At 40.9% G+C, this 16,592-nt stretch overlaps 1 protein-coding gene across 1 annotated transcript in view; it reads left to right on the top strand.

The window, feature by feature from the left end:
• The window catches only part of LOC135509384 (chondroitin sulfate proteoglycan 4-like), a 75,554-nt gene that overhangs the window by 41,262 nt on the left and 17,700 nt on the right, over window positions 1-16,592 (top strand). The window contains exons 6-11 of the mRNA XM_064930048.1: window positions 342-533; window positions 1,536-1,634; window positions 3,409-3,591; window positions 4,005-4,181; window positions 11,853-12,051; window positions 15,397-15,528. Coding sequence (XP_064786120.1) covers window positions 342-533; window positions 1,536-1,634; window positions 3,409-3,591; window positions 4,005-4,181; window positions 11,853-12,051; window positions 15,397-15,528 — 982 coding nt within the window. The remainder of the gene's footprint in view (window positions 1-341; window positions 534-1,535; window positions 1,635-3,408; window positions 3,592-4,004; window positions 4,182-11,852; window positions 12,052-15,396; window positions 15,529-16,592) is intronic.

The following is a 16,592-nucleotide window of genomic DNA, read 5'->3' as shown; positions in this document are numbered from 1 at the left end:
TTAGCAATATTTCTACACAGATTTGTCATGTTATCTGCATATATGGTTCAAATCCTTCAGGATTCCGGGACAGTATTCATTCTAACTCCTGAGCTTCAGTCAAGTAACAGGTCAAACACGATGCCAAGTGACACCAAACGTCAACTAACCTCTTTAGACACCAAACATCTCAGAGGTTGTATCCCAAAAGGCACCCTATTCCCTATGGGGGCCTCGATCAAAAGTAGTGCACTATATTAGGGACTAGGGTGCCATTTGGGACACGGTCATACTTGACAGTATATAGCCTCTGTCCACTGTGTCTAGCCTCCAACCTCTGTCTGTCTCTCTGTCTGTTCCAGGTGACCCACGAGGACAACCTGCCATCTGAGATTGTATTTACAGTGAAGGTGGCTCCGCTACACGGGTTCCTGCGGCGCTTCGTGGAGGCTGAGGACCAGTATGTTGGAACTGGACAGACCCCCGTCCAGACCTTCTCCCAGGAAGACGTCAACGCTGGCAACATCCAGTACATGCAGACGACCCCCAGCCAGGTCTGCTGGACTTGACTTTTTGTTCTTCTGTATTTTACCTTGAATGTTTAGAGACAGAAAGACAGGAAAGTAAAGAAGACAATGTGTGTCAGAAGGGTGAGGGCTGACATGCAGACAGACCCTGGCCAGGTCTTCTACTACCAAGACAGACAGACCCTGGAACCAAGACACAGACCCTGGCCAGGTCTTCTACTACCAAGACAGACAGACCCTGGAACCAAGACACAGACCCTGGCCAGGTCTTCTACTACCAAGACAGACAGACCCTGGAACCAAGACACAGACCCTGGCCAGGTCTTCTACTACCAAGACAGACAGACCCTGGAACCAAGACACAGACCCTGGCCAGGTCTTCTACTACCAAGACAGACAGACCCTGGAACCAAGACACAGACCCTGGCCAGGTCTTCTACTACCAAGACAGACAGACCCTGGAACCAAGACACAGACCCTGGCCAGGTCTTCTACTACCAAGACAGACAGACCCTGGAACCATGACAGACAGACCCTGGCCAGGTCTTCTACTACCAAGACAGACAGACAGACCCTGGAACCAAGACAGACAGACAGACCCTGGCCATGTCTTCTACTACCAAGACAGACAGACCCTGGAACCAAGACAGACAGACAGACCCTGGCAGGGCGGTTGGACTTGCCTTTCTTCCACTAACAAGGGCACACTTGTCTTTTCTTACCACTAACCCCCTCTACTGTACTTTAAGTTGAATGGACAGAGAGTGAAAAAGAGACAGGGAAGTAGGGAGAGCGGTGTGTCTCAGAAGGGTGAGGGTACGATCCATTAGACTAGACCAGACCACCCCAGGCCACTGCACTGGTCTTTACAGGGTTGGGGTCAATTCAGGAAGTAAACTAAATTCCAATTCCAATTTTTCTTAATTTGAAAAGCATTGTAATTTCGGTGTATTTCTTGAATTGACTGGACTTTTAAAGGACTGCTAAATGACTTAAAGGTCAATGTAAAACTCTCTTCTTCCTGTTTAGGTCAACGACACATTCCTATTGGACGTCTCTAACGGTGTCACAGAGGTCAACAGTATCAGGATATCCGTGGACATAATCCCCCGCCTCATCCCTCTCCAGGTATTCTTGTTTCGTTATTGTAGAATTATTGTATTGTTTCGTTATTGTAGAATTATTGTATTGTTTTGTTTTGCTGTAGAATTATTGTATTGTTTTGTTGTAGAATTATTGTATTGTTTTGTTGTTGTAGAATTATTGTATTGTTTTGTTGTAGAATTATTGTTTCGTTGTAGAATTATTGTATTGTTTCGTTATTGTAGAATTATTTTATTGTTTTGTTTTGTTGTAGAATTATTGTATTGTTTTGTTGTAGAATTATTGTATTGTTTTGTTGTTGTAGAATTATTGTATTGTTTTGTTGTAGAATTATTGTTTCGTTGTAGAATTATTGTATTGTTTCGTTATCGTAGAATTATTGTATTGTTTTGTTTTGTTGTAGAATTATTGTATTGTTTTGTTGTAGAATTATTGTATTGTTTTGTTGTTGTAGAATTATTGTATTGTTTTGTTGTAGAATTATTGTTTCGTTGTAGAATTATTGTATTGTTTCGTTATTGTAGAATTATTGTATTGTTTTGTTGTTGTAGAATTATTGTATTGTTTTGTTGTAGAATTATTGTTTTGTTGTAGAATTATTGTTTCGTTGTAGAATTATTGTATTGTTTCGTTATTGTAGAATTATTGTATTGTTTTGTTGTTGTAGAATTATTGTATTGTTTTGTTGTAGAATTATTGTTTTGTTGTAGAATTATTGTTTTGTTTTGTTGTTGTAGAATTATTGTATTGTTTTGTTGTTGTAGAATTATTGTATTGTTTTGTTGTAGAATTATTGTTTCGTTGTAGAATTATTGTATTGTTTCGTTATTGTAGAATTATTGTATTGTTTTGTTTTGTTGTAGAATTATTGTTTTGTTTCGTTATTGTAGAATTATTGTATTGTTTTGTTGTAGAATTATTGTATTGTTTTGTTGTTGTAGAATTATTGTATTGTTTTGTTGTAGAATTATTGTTTTGTTTTGTTGTAGAATTATTGTTTTGTTGTAGAATTATTGTATTGTTTTGTTATTGTAGAATTATTGTATTGTTTTGTTGTAGAATTATTGTTTTGTTTTGTTGTTGTAGAATTATTGTATTGTTTCGTTATTGTAGAATTATTGAATTGTTTTGTTGTAGAATTATTGTTTTGTTGTAGAATTATTGTATTGTTTTGTTGTAGAATTATTGTATTGTTTTGTTGTAGAATGATTGTATTGTTGTAGAATTATTGTATTGTTTTGTTGTAGAATTATTGTATTGTTTTGTTATTGTAGAATTATTGTTTTGTTGTAGAATTATTGTATTGTTTTGTTGTTGTAGAATTATTGTTTTGTTGTAGAATTATTGTTTTGTTGTAGAATTATTGTATTGTTGTAGAATTATTGTATTGTTGTAGAATTATTGTATTGTTTTGTTTTGTTGTAGAATTATTTTATTGTTTTGTTATTGTAGAATTATTGTTTTGTTGTAGAATTATTGTATTGTTTTGTTGTTGTAGAATTATTGTTTTGTTGTAGAATTATTGTATTGTTTTGTTTTGTTGTAGAATTATTGTATTGTTTTGTTATTGTAGAATTATTGTTTTGTTGTAGAATTATTGTTTTGTTGTAGAATTATTGTTTTGTTGTAGAATTATTGTTTTGTTGTAGAATTATTGTATTGTTGTATAATTATTGTATTGTTTTGTTGTTGTAGGATTATTGTGCTGTCATACATTTTTATGTACGTTTGTAAATTAGTGTATAATTCATCTATGACTGCAGGCTTCCAATAAATGCTATTACTTCTACCACTACAGGTGTCCAATTTCACCCTGAGAGAGGGCGGGGCCAAGGCCTTGACACAGGAAGTGCTCAGGGTCACCAACCGACACTTCTCTGGCCTCAACTTCCTATACAGTTTGACTGAGCCGCCGCAGAACGGATATATTGAACATTCACGTTACCCCGGTGTTCCTGTGCTCTCTTTCACCAGACGCCAGGTAAGACTCTGTTATTCTCTCTTGTTTTTGTCATGTTGAAGAAGGAGACATTAAAATACTGTATATGTAATTCTACAAAGATTTTTTTTTTCATATTTCGATAGTTTGTTTTGCGGATGATATCAGACAAGAATATACATTTCTACGCAACCTAAAACTATACTATATAAGTTCCTCAGCATCCTTGGTTTAGATTGATTACTCGAGATGATCTAGTACCACATTATAAGCAGTTCATAGACACTTGTAACAAGTCTTATAATGCATTATGGCAGCGTCTGACTTATGTAAAATGTTACCTCTAACTTCTTCATCTCCATGATTTTTTTAAAGACACTCAAAAGACACCTTACATTTAAGTAACATTTCAAATCAAAGTTTGACTCCATTTTGACCTTCATGCCCCCCTCTAGGTGGAGCAGGAGTTAATCTACTACATACATGACAGCAGTGAGACGTTAGAAGACAACTTCACTGTGGTGGCCAACGACACAGGCCTGAGGAAACAGAGCTCTCCCTGTACCGTGTACATCCAGGTCACAGCCGTCAACGACCAGCATCCAGTCATCACCGCCAACAGGGTTCTCAGGGTGAGTCCTCTAGTCCTCACTGACCAACAGGGTCCTCAGGGTGAGTCCTCTAGTCATCATTGACCAACAGGCTTCTCAGGGTGAGTCCTCTAGTCATTGGGACCAACAGGGTTCTCTGGGTGAGTCCTCTAGTCCTCACTGACCAACAGGCTTCTCAGGGTGAGTCCTCTAGTCATTGGGACCAACAGGCTACTCAGGGTGAGTCCTCTAGTCATTGGGACCAACAGGGTTCTCTGGGTGAGTCCTCTAGTCATCACTGACCAACAGGGTCCTCAGGGTGAGTCCTCTAGTCCTCACTGACCAACAGGGTTCTCAGGGTGAGTCCTCTAGTCATCACTGTACACAGTACAGCAGCACAGTAGTGCACTATATAGGGAAGAGGACTCTGGTCTAAAGTAGTGCACTATATAGGGATTAGGGCTCTGGTCTAAAGTAGTGCACTATATAGGGAATAGGGCTCTGGTCTAAAGTAGTGCACTGTACAGGGAATAGGGCTCTGGTCTAATGTAGTGCACTATAGAGGGAATAGGGCTCTGGTCTAAAGTAGTGCACTATATAGGGAATAGGGCTCTGGTCTAAAGTAGTGCACTATATAGGGAATAGGGCTCTGGTCTAAAGTAGTGCACTGTATAGGGAATAGGGCTCTGGTCTAAAGTAGTGCACTATATAGGGAATAGGGCTCTGGTCTAAAGTAGTGCACTATATAGGGAATAGGGCTCTGGTCTAAAGTAGTGCACTATATAGGGAATAGGGCTCTGGTCTAAAGTAGTGCACTATATAGGGAATAGGGCTCTGGTCTAAAGTAGTGCACTATATAGGCAAGAGGACTCTGGTCTAAAGTAGTGCACTATAGAGGGAATAGGGCTCTGGTCTAAAGTAGTGCACTGTATAGGGAATAGGGCTCTGGTCTAAAGTAGTGCACTATATAGGGAATAGGGTTCTGGTCTAAAGTAGTGCACTATATAGGGAATAGGGCTCTGGTCTAAAGTAGTGCACTGTATAGGGAATAGGGCTCTGGTCTAAAGTAGTGCACTATATAGGGAATAGGGCTCTGGTCTAAAGTAGTGCACTATATAGGGAATAGGGTTCTGGTCTAAAGTAGTGCACTATATAGGGAATAGGGCTCTGGTCTAAAGTAGTGCACTGTATAGGGAATAGGGCTCTGGTCTAAAGTAGTGCACTATATAGGGAATAGGGCTCTGGTCTAAAGTAGTGCACTGTATAGGGAATAGGGCTCTGGTCTAAAGTAGTGCACTATATAGGGAATAGGGCTCTGGTCTAAAGTAGTGCACTATATAGGGAATAGGGCTCTGGTCTAAAGTAGTGCACTGTATAGGGAATAGGGTTCTGGTCTAAAGTAGTGCACTATATAGGGAATAGGGCTCTGGGCTATAGTAGTGCACTATCTAGGGATTAGGGTGCCATTTGGGATCCAGGCATTGGTTATTTTTGTTCTGACTGGTGGCTGGGTGGCAGTTCGTCTCTGACAACGGGACTTAGGCAGCGGTCAGTCAATATGCTTCATGATGTGGGCAGGCAGTGTTGGGACTGGGTTGGGGGAGGCTAGTGGTAAGGTATGCCAGCTATGTGGGTGGAGGGGGGAGGCTAGTGGTAAGGTATGCCAGCTATGTGGGTGGAGGGGGGAGGCTAGTGGTAAGGTATGCCAGCTATGTGGAGGAGGATCCCAAAACAGACTGTCTGTAATGCCGAGCAGCTTTTTTACTCATTGGGAAGACAACATTGTAAACGGATAGTAGGGTGAACTTGAACAAGTCTATTTAAAGGTTGGGAAATGGAAACAGTTGTGTTTCTATTTGAATCAAGGAGGTGGATAGTAGATGAGACCATCTGGAGAGTAAATAATGTCAGTTAAATGAGTTGTGGAGGTGGATAGTAGATGAGACCATCTGGAGAGTAAATAATGTCAGTTAAATGAGTTGTGGAGGTGGATAGTAGATGAGACCATCTGGAGAGTAAATAATGTCAGTTAAATGAGTTGTGGAGCTTAACTTCCTGAAGAGAGTGTAGTTGAAATAGTCCAATGGAAATGAACCCGATTTTAAAAATAAACCCCATAGCAACAGTCTAGGTAAACTTTGATTTGATTAGCGTCCTATTCCCTATAAGACTGGTATAGCATCTTATTCCCTATAAGACTGGTATAGCATCTTATTCCCTATAGGACTGGTATAGAATCTTATTAGACTGGTATAGAATCCTATTCCCTATAGGACTGGTATAGAATCCTATTAGACTGGTATAGAATCCTATTCCCTATAGGACTGGTATAGAATCTTATTAGACTGGTATAGAATCCTATTCCCTATAAGACTGGTATAGCATCCTATTCCCTATAAGACTAGTATAGAATCCTATTAGACTGGTATAGAATCCTATTCCCTATAAGACTAGTATAGAATCCTTTTAGACTGGTATAGAATCCTATTCCCTATAAGACTAGTATAGAATCCTATTAGACTGGTATAGAATCCTATTCGACTGGTATAGAATCCTATTCCCTATAGGACTGGTATAGAATCCTATTAGACTGATATAGAATCCTATTAGACTGGTATAGAATCCTATTCCCTATAGGACTGGTATAGAATCCTATTAGACTGTTATAGAATCCTATTCCCTATAAGACTAGTATAGAATCCTATTAGACTGGTATAGAATCCTATTCCCTATAGGACTGGTATAGAATCCTATTAGACTGTTATAGAATCCTATTCCCTATAGGACTGGTATAGAATCCTATTAGACTGGTATAGAATCCTATTAGACTGGTATAGAATCCTGTTAGACTGGTATAGAATCCTAGTAGACTGGTATAGAATCCTATTAGACTGGTATAGAATCCTAGTAGACTGGTATAGAATCCTGTTAGACTGGTATAGAATCCTGTTAGACTAGTATAGAATCCTATTAGACTGTTATAGAATCCTATTAGACTGGTATAGAATCCTATTCCGTATAGGACTGGTATAGAATCCTATTAGACTGGTATAGAATCCTATTCCCTATAAGACTAGTATAGAATCCTATTAGACTGGTATAGAATCCTATTAGACTGGTATAGCATCCTGTTAGACTGGTATAGAATCCTATTAGACTGGTATAGAATCCTAGTAGACTGGTATAGAATCCTATTAGACTGGTATAGAATCCTGGTAGACTGGTATAGAATCCTAGTAGACTGGTATAGAATCCTGGTAGACTGGTATAGAATCCTAGTAGACTGGTATAGAATCCTATTAGACTGGTATAGAATCCTAGTAGACTGGTATAGAATCCTGGTAGACTGGTATAGAATCCTATTAGACTGGTATAGAATCCTATTCCATCTGGCAGTTGTCCAGCTAGTTACAGACAGGGGGCTGGTGGCACCCTCATGGGGGAGAACAGGCTCACGGTAATTACTGGAGCGGAATGGGTGGAATGGAATCAAATGGTTTCCAGGTGTTTGATGCCTCTCCATTAGTGTCGTTCTCCCCTCCACAGTTTCCTGTGTGACACGCTCAGTTGAGTGACTGTAGACGTGTGTGTGTGTGTGTGTGTGTGTGTGTCTGTACTAATGTGTAGTTGGACTGAAGTCCAGCTGTTCAAGGTGATTGAAGTACCAACAAGTAGAGCTTTTAGTTCTCGTGTGCTTTACCCTGACTGCCACACATTCCCCTCAACTCTCGTCTTGGTTCAGACCCTCTAATTAGAAGAAGAAAAAAAATGGCACAATATTTCCCTATATAGAACACAATACTTTTGACTAAAAATCTATGGGCCCTGGTCAAAAGTAGTGCACTATATAGGGAATAGGGTTCAGTTTGGGATGTACTCCCCCATTCGACCATAAACTTCACTTGTTGATCTGTGTGTTTTTTAGTCAAGTTTTCTATTCTAGTCATAGTTTAAGCATTCATCTTCGAGAAATATAGATTGATTGTCAATTATCTCAATACGTTGATTTAAAGAAGAATTCACACATCCAGTAAGAGTCTCTTTAACTATATCTACATGTACATACTACTTCAATCAGCCTGACTAACCGGTGTCTATATGGAGCCTTGCTACTTTTATAACCTCTCTACTGTATATAGCCTCTCTACTGTATATAGCCTCTCTACTGTATATAGCCTCTCTACTGTATATAACCTCTCTACAGTATATAGCCTCTCTACTGTATATAACCTCTCTACTGTATATAACCTCTCTACTGTATATAGCCTCTCTACTGTATATAGCCTCTTTACTGTATATAGCCTCTCTACTGTATATAACCTCTCTACTGTATATAGCCTCTCTACTGTATATAGCCTCTCTACTGTATATAGCCTCTCTACTGTATATAACCTCTCTACTGTATATAGCCTCTCTACTGTATATAACCTCTCTACTGTATATAGCCTCTCTACTGTATATAACCTCTCTACTGTATATAGCCTCTCTACTGTATATAACCTCTCTACAGTATATAGCCTCTCTACTGTATATAACCTCTCTACTGTATATAGCCTCTCTACTGTATATAACCTCTCTACTGTATATAGCCCCTCTACTGTATATAGCCTCTCTACTGTATATAGCCTCTCTACTGTATATAGCCTCTCTACTGTATATAACCTCTCTACTGTATATAGCCTCTCTACTGTATATAGCCTCTCTACTGTATATAACCTCTACTGTATATAGCCTCTCTACTGTATATAGTCTGTCTTTTTACTGTTGTTTTTATTTCTTTACTTACCTATTGTTCACCTAATACCTTTTTTGCAGTATTGGTTAGAGCCTGTTGTATTCAGCATTTCACTGTGAGGTCTACTACACCTGTTGTATTCAGCATTTCACTGTGAGGTCTACTACACCTGTTGTATTCAGCATTTCACTGTGAGGTCTACTACACCTGTTGTATTCAGCATTTCACTGTGATGTCTACTACACCTGTTGTATTCAGCATTTCACTGTAAGGTCTACTACACCTGTTGTATTTAGCATTTCACTGTGAGGTCTACTACACCTGTTGTATTCAGCATTTCACTGTGAGGTCTACTACAACTGTTGTATTCAGCATTTCACTATAAGGTCTACTACACCTGTTGTATTCAGCATTTCACTGTGATGTCTACTACACCTGTTGTATTTGTCATTTAACTGTAAGGTCTACAACACCTGTTGTATTTGTCATTTAACTGTAAGGTCTACTACACCTGTTGTATTCAGCATTTCACTGTAAGGTCTACAACACCTGTTGTATTTGTCATTTAACTGTAAGGTCTACTACACCTGTTGTAAGGTGAATATGCCATTTGATTTGATTTGAAGATACATCTAGTTTTGTTTTTATATATATATATATATATATATATATATATATATATATATATATATATATATATATATATATATATATTCTATGATAAGCTTCTGATTGATAAAAGCTATATATATATATATATATATATTTGTTGTATGGTTCTAGGAATGTTGTAGCTCGGGACATTAGTGTTGATATGTCCATATTTTTAAACGTAGTGTTTAATAATGATGTTGAAACCGTTAATCTGTTATACACGGAGACTGGACTCACAACAGACCAATGTCCTTTAAGTGTGGATAGATAGCCGGTGTTTCACATACCACTTAGGTGCACTAAGCAGGCTTCACGTAGTAACTTGCTTCCTATAACAGTTGGGTCTTGGCTGGGTTATAGTTGTGAAGAGGACTTTTTAAACAACGTGGGTGTAAGATGGATATTGGAATTGACCAATTAAAAATATGTTGAAAACAATGTGATTGATTTGGTTGTCCACAAGATGGCTCTCTGCAACCACTTTGCTTACGCTCTGGTTCTACTGACCCCTGTACACAAGTTCCGGACTCACTGTTTAGAATTAAATAGTGGTATTACTTTAAATGAGTTACACAACCACTAAGTACATGACTCTGTTTTGAGAACAATGGACACAGAATTCTAATTTGCTTGAGAAAAAAAGAAGCGACTAATTGTAGGTTAACTGTTTTTAACACCAAGGACAGATAGGACACACGGACATGAATTTACCTTCGACATGAATCGCTGCAAACGCGTTCATGTTCTATTGTGACACGCATCCGTGAGATTGAAACCTATAGTCTTCTCTGTCCAGGGGATCAGTTCACTGCATCACCAGGTTGGAGCTGAAATAACATGTTTTACTGCACATACAAAGCTGTTCATTTTAGTCTGTTCACACCATAGAGATAGATAGAGGACTTATCTTTATAATTGTTTTACTACACATACAACGATGTTCATTTTAGTCTATTCACACCATAGAGATAGATAGAGGACTTATCTTTATAATTGTTTTACTGCACATACAAAGCTGTTCATTTTAGTCTGTTCACACCATAGAGATAGATAGAGGACTTATCTTTATAATTGTATTACTACACATACAAAGCTGTTTAGGCTTTCTCAAACAGACCCCATTTCAAAGAAAACAAGAACTCGTTAAGATCAGGCGTGGCCAATTAGTGGGCGCGACTAACACACCTGAACACACTTAACAAGATAGAGGATAAGAGAGATGTATATGTTTTTAAAATAAATCAATTGTACACGAGGGCTAAACAACAGCGCTGTGGTCATAAGTTTGAGGCCGAGCCGAGCCTGCTTCAAGCCAAACCAAATGTCAGGCTAAAAGCATGGGGGGATAATGTCTTGATGCTTCTTTTTTTACAGTGGAGATCACATTTATGAATTGGCTGGCTGGCTGGCTGATGGGACACTGGATGAGTATGGAGTTTATCAGATGGAACAGAAAACAAGATGGCCATTTTTGCGTCGTAGGCTTTTTTGGGGGGGGGGGGGGGGGGGGTTGGTCTGAAAAATGCTTGTTTTAAATATATAAATATATCCCATTTAGCAGACGCTTTTGTCCAAAGCGACTTACAAGTCGGCTGGGGCCACTACTTTTACATATGAGTGGCCCCAGCGGGAATCGAACCCACGACGCTTGGCGTTGCAAGCGCCATGCTCTACCGACTGAGCCACACAGGACACACAGGTTTTGACCAACCTGTTGTAGAATAACATTCTTAGTATGTGACTAAAGTTTTCTTGTATACTACAACATTATATACTAAGCACTAAACGAGATCGACGGATACTACAGAGTGTAAACTGAAGTATTTTATATATTTTTTTTTATTAATGTGGGATCGGTTGATTCTGATATTTTCCAAGTGGGAAACTCAGAGCTTATTTTTTTCTACGAGTTTCCAAGTCAGAAATGTTCCCGAGTTGTCTTTTTAAAAGCGTTTTTAGTCCTGACATGAAAAGACAAACTACAAATCAGAGGCCACTCCATTGTTAATTACTACTGTCTGTGCTGTTTTTCAAATACCACTTCACTTAGTAACTTGCTTCCTATAACAGTTGGGTCTTGGCTGGGTTACAGTCAAGCCCTTTGTGACGTGTTGTGTTGTGAAGAGGGCTTTTAAACAATGTGGGAGTAAGATGGATATTGGAATTGACCAATTCAAAATATGTTGAAAACAAAAAAGGCCTTTAAATGTGTTTGATTTGGTTGTCTCCTAAGGCGTGGATGGGGGGGGGGGGGTCAGTGACAGATATAAGGATTTGATTGGTTGCCTCAAGTTTGTGAGTGATTTGATTGGTTGTCTCCCCAGGTGTGGGTGGGGTCGGTCACAGAGATCCGCTCTGACGTCCTGGATGCCCAGGATGAGGACACGCCCCCTGAGGAGCTGCAGGTGATAGTGACTCCGCCCTCTAATGGCCACCTGGCGCTGAAGAGCGCCCTCGCCAGGCCGCTCCTGAACTTCACCCTGCAACACATCCATCTGGGACAGCTGCTGTTTGTCCACAGTGGTAAGACCTGATCCTAAACCTGTACAAACTTAGTCTTCTAGCGGAGTTGGAAGGAGTAGTAGATACCAGAGGGGTGTACTGTAGTAGTAGATACCAGAGGGGTGTACCGTAGTAGTAGATACCAGAGGGGTGTACTGTAGTAGTAGATACCAGAGGGGTGTACCGTAGTAGTAGATACCAGAGGGGTGTACTGTAGTAGTAGATACCAGAGGGGTGTACTGTAGTAGTAGATACCAGAGGGGTGTACTGTAGTAGATACCAGAGGGGTGTACTGTAGTAGTAGATACCAGAGGGGTGTACCGTAGTAGTAGATACCAGAGGGGTGTACTGTAGTAGTAGATACCAGAGGGGTGTACTGTAGTAGTAGATACCAGAGGGGTGTACCGTAGTAGTAGATACCAGAGGGGTGTACTGTAGTAGTAGATACCAGAGGGGTGTACTGTAGTAGTAGATACCAGAGGGGTGTACTGTAGTAGTAGATACCAGAGGGGTGTACTGTAGTAGTAGATACCAGAGGGGTGTACTGTAGTAGTAGATACCAGAGGGGTGTACTGTAGTAGTAGATACCAGAGGGGTGTACTGTAGTAGTAGATACCAGAGGGGTGTACTGTAGTAGTAGATACCAGAGGGGTGTACTGTAGTAGTAGATACCAGAGGGGTGTACTGTAGTAGTAGATACCAGAGGGGTGTACTGTAGTAGTAGATACCAGAGGGGTGTACTGTAGTAGTAGATACCAGAGGGGTGTACTGTAGTAGTAGATACCAGGGGTGTACTGTAGTAGTAGATACCAGAGGGGTGTACTGTAGTAGTAGATACCAGAGGGGTGTACTGTAGTAGTAGATACCAGAGGGGTGCACTGTAGTAGTAGATACCAGAGGGGTGTACTGTAGTAGTAGATACCAGAGGGGTGTACTGTAGTAGTAGATACCAGAGGGGTGTACTGTAGTAGTAGATACCAGATGGGTGTACTGTAGTAGTAGATACCAGAGGGGTGTACTGTATTAGTAGATACCAGAGGGGTGTACTGTAGTAGTAGATACCAAAGGGGTGTACTGTAGTAGTAGATACCAGAGGGGTGTACTGTAGTAGTAGATACCAGAGGGGTGTACTGTAGTAGTAGATACCAGAGGGGTGTACTGTAGTAGTAGATACCAGAGGGGTGTACTGTAGTAGTAGATACCAGAGGGGTGTACTGTAGTAGTAGATACCAGAGGGGTGTACTGTAGTAGTAGATACCAGAGGGGTGTACTGTAGTAGTAGATACCAGAGGGGTGCACTGTAGTAGTAGATACCAGAGGGGTGTACTGTAGTAGTAGATACCAGAGGGGTGTACTGTAGTAGTAGATACCAGAGGGGTGTACTGTAGTAGTAGATACCAGAGGGGTGTACTGTAGTAGTAGATACCAGAGGGGTGTACTGTAGTAGTAGATACCAGAGGGGTGTACTGTAGTAGTAGATACCAGAGGGGTGTACTGTAGTAGTAGATACCAGAGGGGTGTACCGTAGTAGTAGATACCAGAGGGGTGTACCGTAGTAGTAGATACCAGAGGGGTGTACTGTAGTAGTAGATACCAGAGGGGTGTACTGTAGTAGTAGATACCAGAGGGGTGTACTGTAGTAGTAGATACCAGAGGGGTGTACTGTAGTAGTAGATACCAGAGGGGTGTACTGTAGTAGTAGATACCAGAGGGGTGTACTGTAGTAGTAGATACCAGAGGGTGTACTGTAGTAGTAGATACCAGAGGGTGTACTGTAGTAGTAGATACCAGAGGGGTGTACTGTAGTAGTAGATACCAGAGGGGTGTACTGTAGTAGTAGATACCAGAGACTGTAGTAGTAGATACAGAGGGGTGTAGTAGTAGATACCAGAGGGGTGTACTGTAGTAGTAGATACCAGAGGGGTGTACTGTAGTAGTAGATACCAGAGGGGTGTACTGTAGTAGTAGATACCAGAGGGGTGTACTGTAGTAGTAGATACCAGAGGGGTGCACTGTAGTAGTAGATACCAGAGGGGTGTACTGTAGTAGTAGATACCAGAGGGGTGTACTGTAGTAGTAGATACCAGAGGGGTGTACTGTAGTAGTAGATACCAGAGGGGTGTACTGTATTAGTAGATACCAGAGGGGTGTACTGTAGTAGTAGATACCAAAGGGGTGTACTGTAGTAGTAGATAGGGGTGTAGATACCAGAGGGGTGTACTGTAGTAGTAGATACCAGAGGGGTGTACTGTAGTAGTAGATACCAGAGGGGTGTACTGTAGTAGTAGATACCAGAGGGGTGTACTGTAGTAGTAGATACCAGAGGGGTGTACTGTAGTAGTAGATACCAGAGGGGTGCACTGTAGTAGTAGATACCAGAGGGGTGCACTGTAGTAGTAGATACCAGAGGGGTGCACTGTAGTAGTAGATACCAGAGGGGTGTACTGTAGTAGTAGATACCAGAGGGGTGTACTGTAGTAGTAGATACCAGAGGGGTGTACTGTAGTAGTAGATACCAGAGGGGTGTACTGTAGTAGTAGATACCAGAGGGGTGTACTGTAGTAGTAGATACCAGAGGGGTGTACTGTAGTAGTAGATACCAGAGGGGTGTACTGTAGTAGTAGATACCAGAGGGGTGTACTGTAGTAGTAGATACCAGAGGGGTGTACTGTAGTAGTAGATACCAGAGGGGTGTACTGTAGTAGTAGATACCAGAGGGGTGTACTGTAGTAGTAGATACCAGAGGGGTGGGGTGTACTGTAGTAGTAGATACCAGAGGGGTGTACTGTAGTAGTAGATACCAGAGGGGTGTACTGTAGTAGTAGATACCAGAGGGGTGCACTGTAGTAGTAGATACCAGAGGGGTGTACTGTAGTAGTAGATACCAGAGGGGTGCACTGTAGTAGTAGATACCAGAGGGGTGTACTGTAGTAGTAGATACCAGAGGGGTGTACTGTAGTAGTAGATACCAGAGGGGTGCACTGTAGTAGTAGATACCAGAGGGGTGTACTGTAGTAGTAGATACCAGAGGGGTGTACTGTAGTAGTAGATACCAGAGGGGTGTACTGTAGTAGTAGATACCAGAGGGGTGCACTGTAGTAGTAGATACCAGAGGGGTGTACTGTAGTAGTAGATACCAGAGGGGTGTACTGTAGTAGTAGATACCAGAGGGGTGCACTGTAGTAGTAGATACCCCCCCCCCCCTGTCCATATAGCCTTATTCATTATGATGTAAAATGCAAGACTGATCCTGGACCATTACTCCTACTCTGAGACGCTTGATAACTACTGGCCCTTGAAGCTTATTGTCTTGGGGCCGAAGGGAATCGGAGCTGTTTGTTTCATTTGTGTCGTTCCCACTAACAGGTGCCATGTCTGGAGGGTTCAACTTCCAGGTGAACGACGGAGTGAACTTTGCCCCCCGACAGATCTTCAGCATCACAGCCAGCGCCCTGGTCCTCAGCCTGGAGATTAACAGACCTCTCAAAGTGTTCCCAGGTAACTAACTCCTCCCTTAACTCGATAGCTCCTCCCTGGTAACCCTTTGCCCTTTAACAAGGTTCTGTAGCTTCTCTCCCCTTAGCAACGGGAGGTGTGTTCAGTTCGCTTGAATGTTTACTACGTTGTGGGAACGGTTTGCACTGAACGACACCCCCCCCAAAAAACGTTCTTGAACAGACTTTTAAGGTACGTTTGCTCTCTGTTGTGGTGGGTGTGGCTTGAAGCAATAAGTGATGTATTTTTTTTAATTTTGTTACCCCTTTTTCTCCCCAATTTCGTGGTATCCAATTGTTTAGTAGGAAATACCGTGCACCTGGCAACCTTGGTCAGCGTCAGATACTTAAGTAGTACTTTAAAGTATTTTTACTTAAGTTGTTTTTGGGGAGTATCTATACTTCACTATTTATTTTTTTGATAACTTTTACTTCACAACATTCCTAAAGAAAATGATGTACTTTTTACTCCATACATTTTCCCTGACACCCCAAAGTACTTGTTACAATTTTAATGCTTAGCAGGACAGGAAATGGTCCAATTTACAACACTTATCAAGATCCCTGGTCATCCCTGCTGCCTCTGATCTGACGGACTAACACAAATAATTCATTTGAGTCATTGAATAATTCAAAATTATTCAGCCCCTTTACTTTCAGTGCAGCAAACTCTCTCCAGAAGTTCAGTGAGGATCTCTGAATGATCCAATGTTGACCTAAATTACTAATGATGATAAATACAATCCACCTGTGTGTAATCCATTCTCCGTATAAATGCACCTGCACTGTGATAGTCTCAGAGGTCCGTTAAAAGCGCAGAGAGCATCATGAAGAACAAGGAACACACCAGGCAGGTCCGAGATACTGTTGTGAAGAAGTTTAAAGCCGGATTTGGATACAAAAAGATTTCCCAAGCTTTAAACATTCCAAGGAGCACTGTGCAAGCGATAATATTGAAATGGAAGGAGTATCAGACCACTGCAAATCTACCAAGACCTGGCCGTCCCTCTAAACTTTCAGCTCATACAAGGAGAAGACTGATCAGAGATGCAGCCAAGAGGCCCATAA

Source organism: Oncorhynchus masou, chromosome 1 (assembly GCF_036934945.1).
Source record: "Oncorhynchus masou masou isolate Uvic2021 chromosome 1, UVic_Omas_1.1, whole genome shotgun sequence".
Lineage (NCBI taxonomy): Eukaryota > Metazoa > Chordata > Actinopteri > Salmoniformes > Salmonidae > Oncorhynchus > Oncorhynchus masou.
The sequence above is the reverse complement of the archived record's forward strand: the minus strand, read 5'-3'. Positions and strand labels throughout refer to the sequence as shown.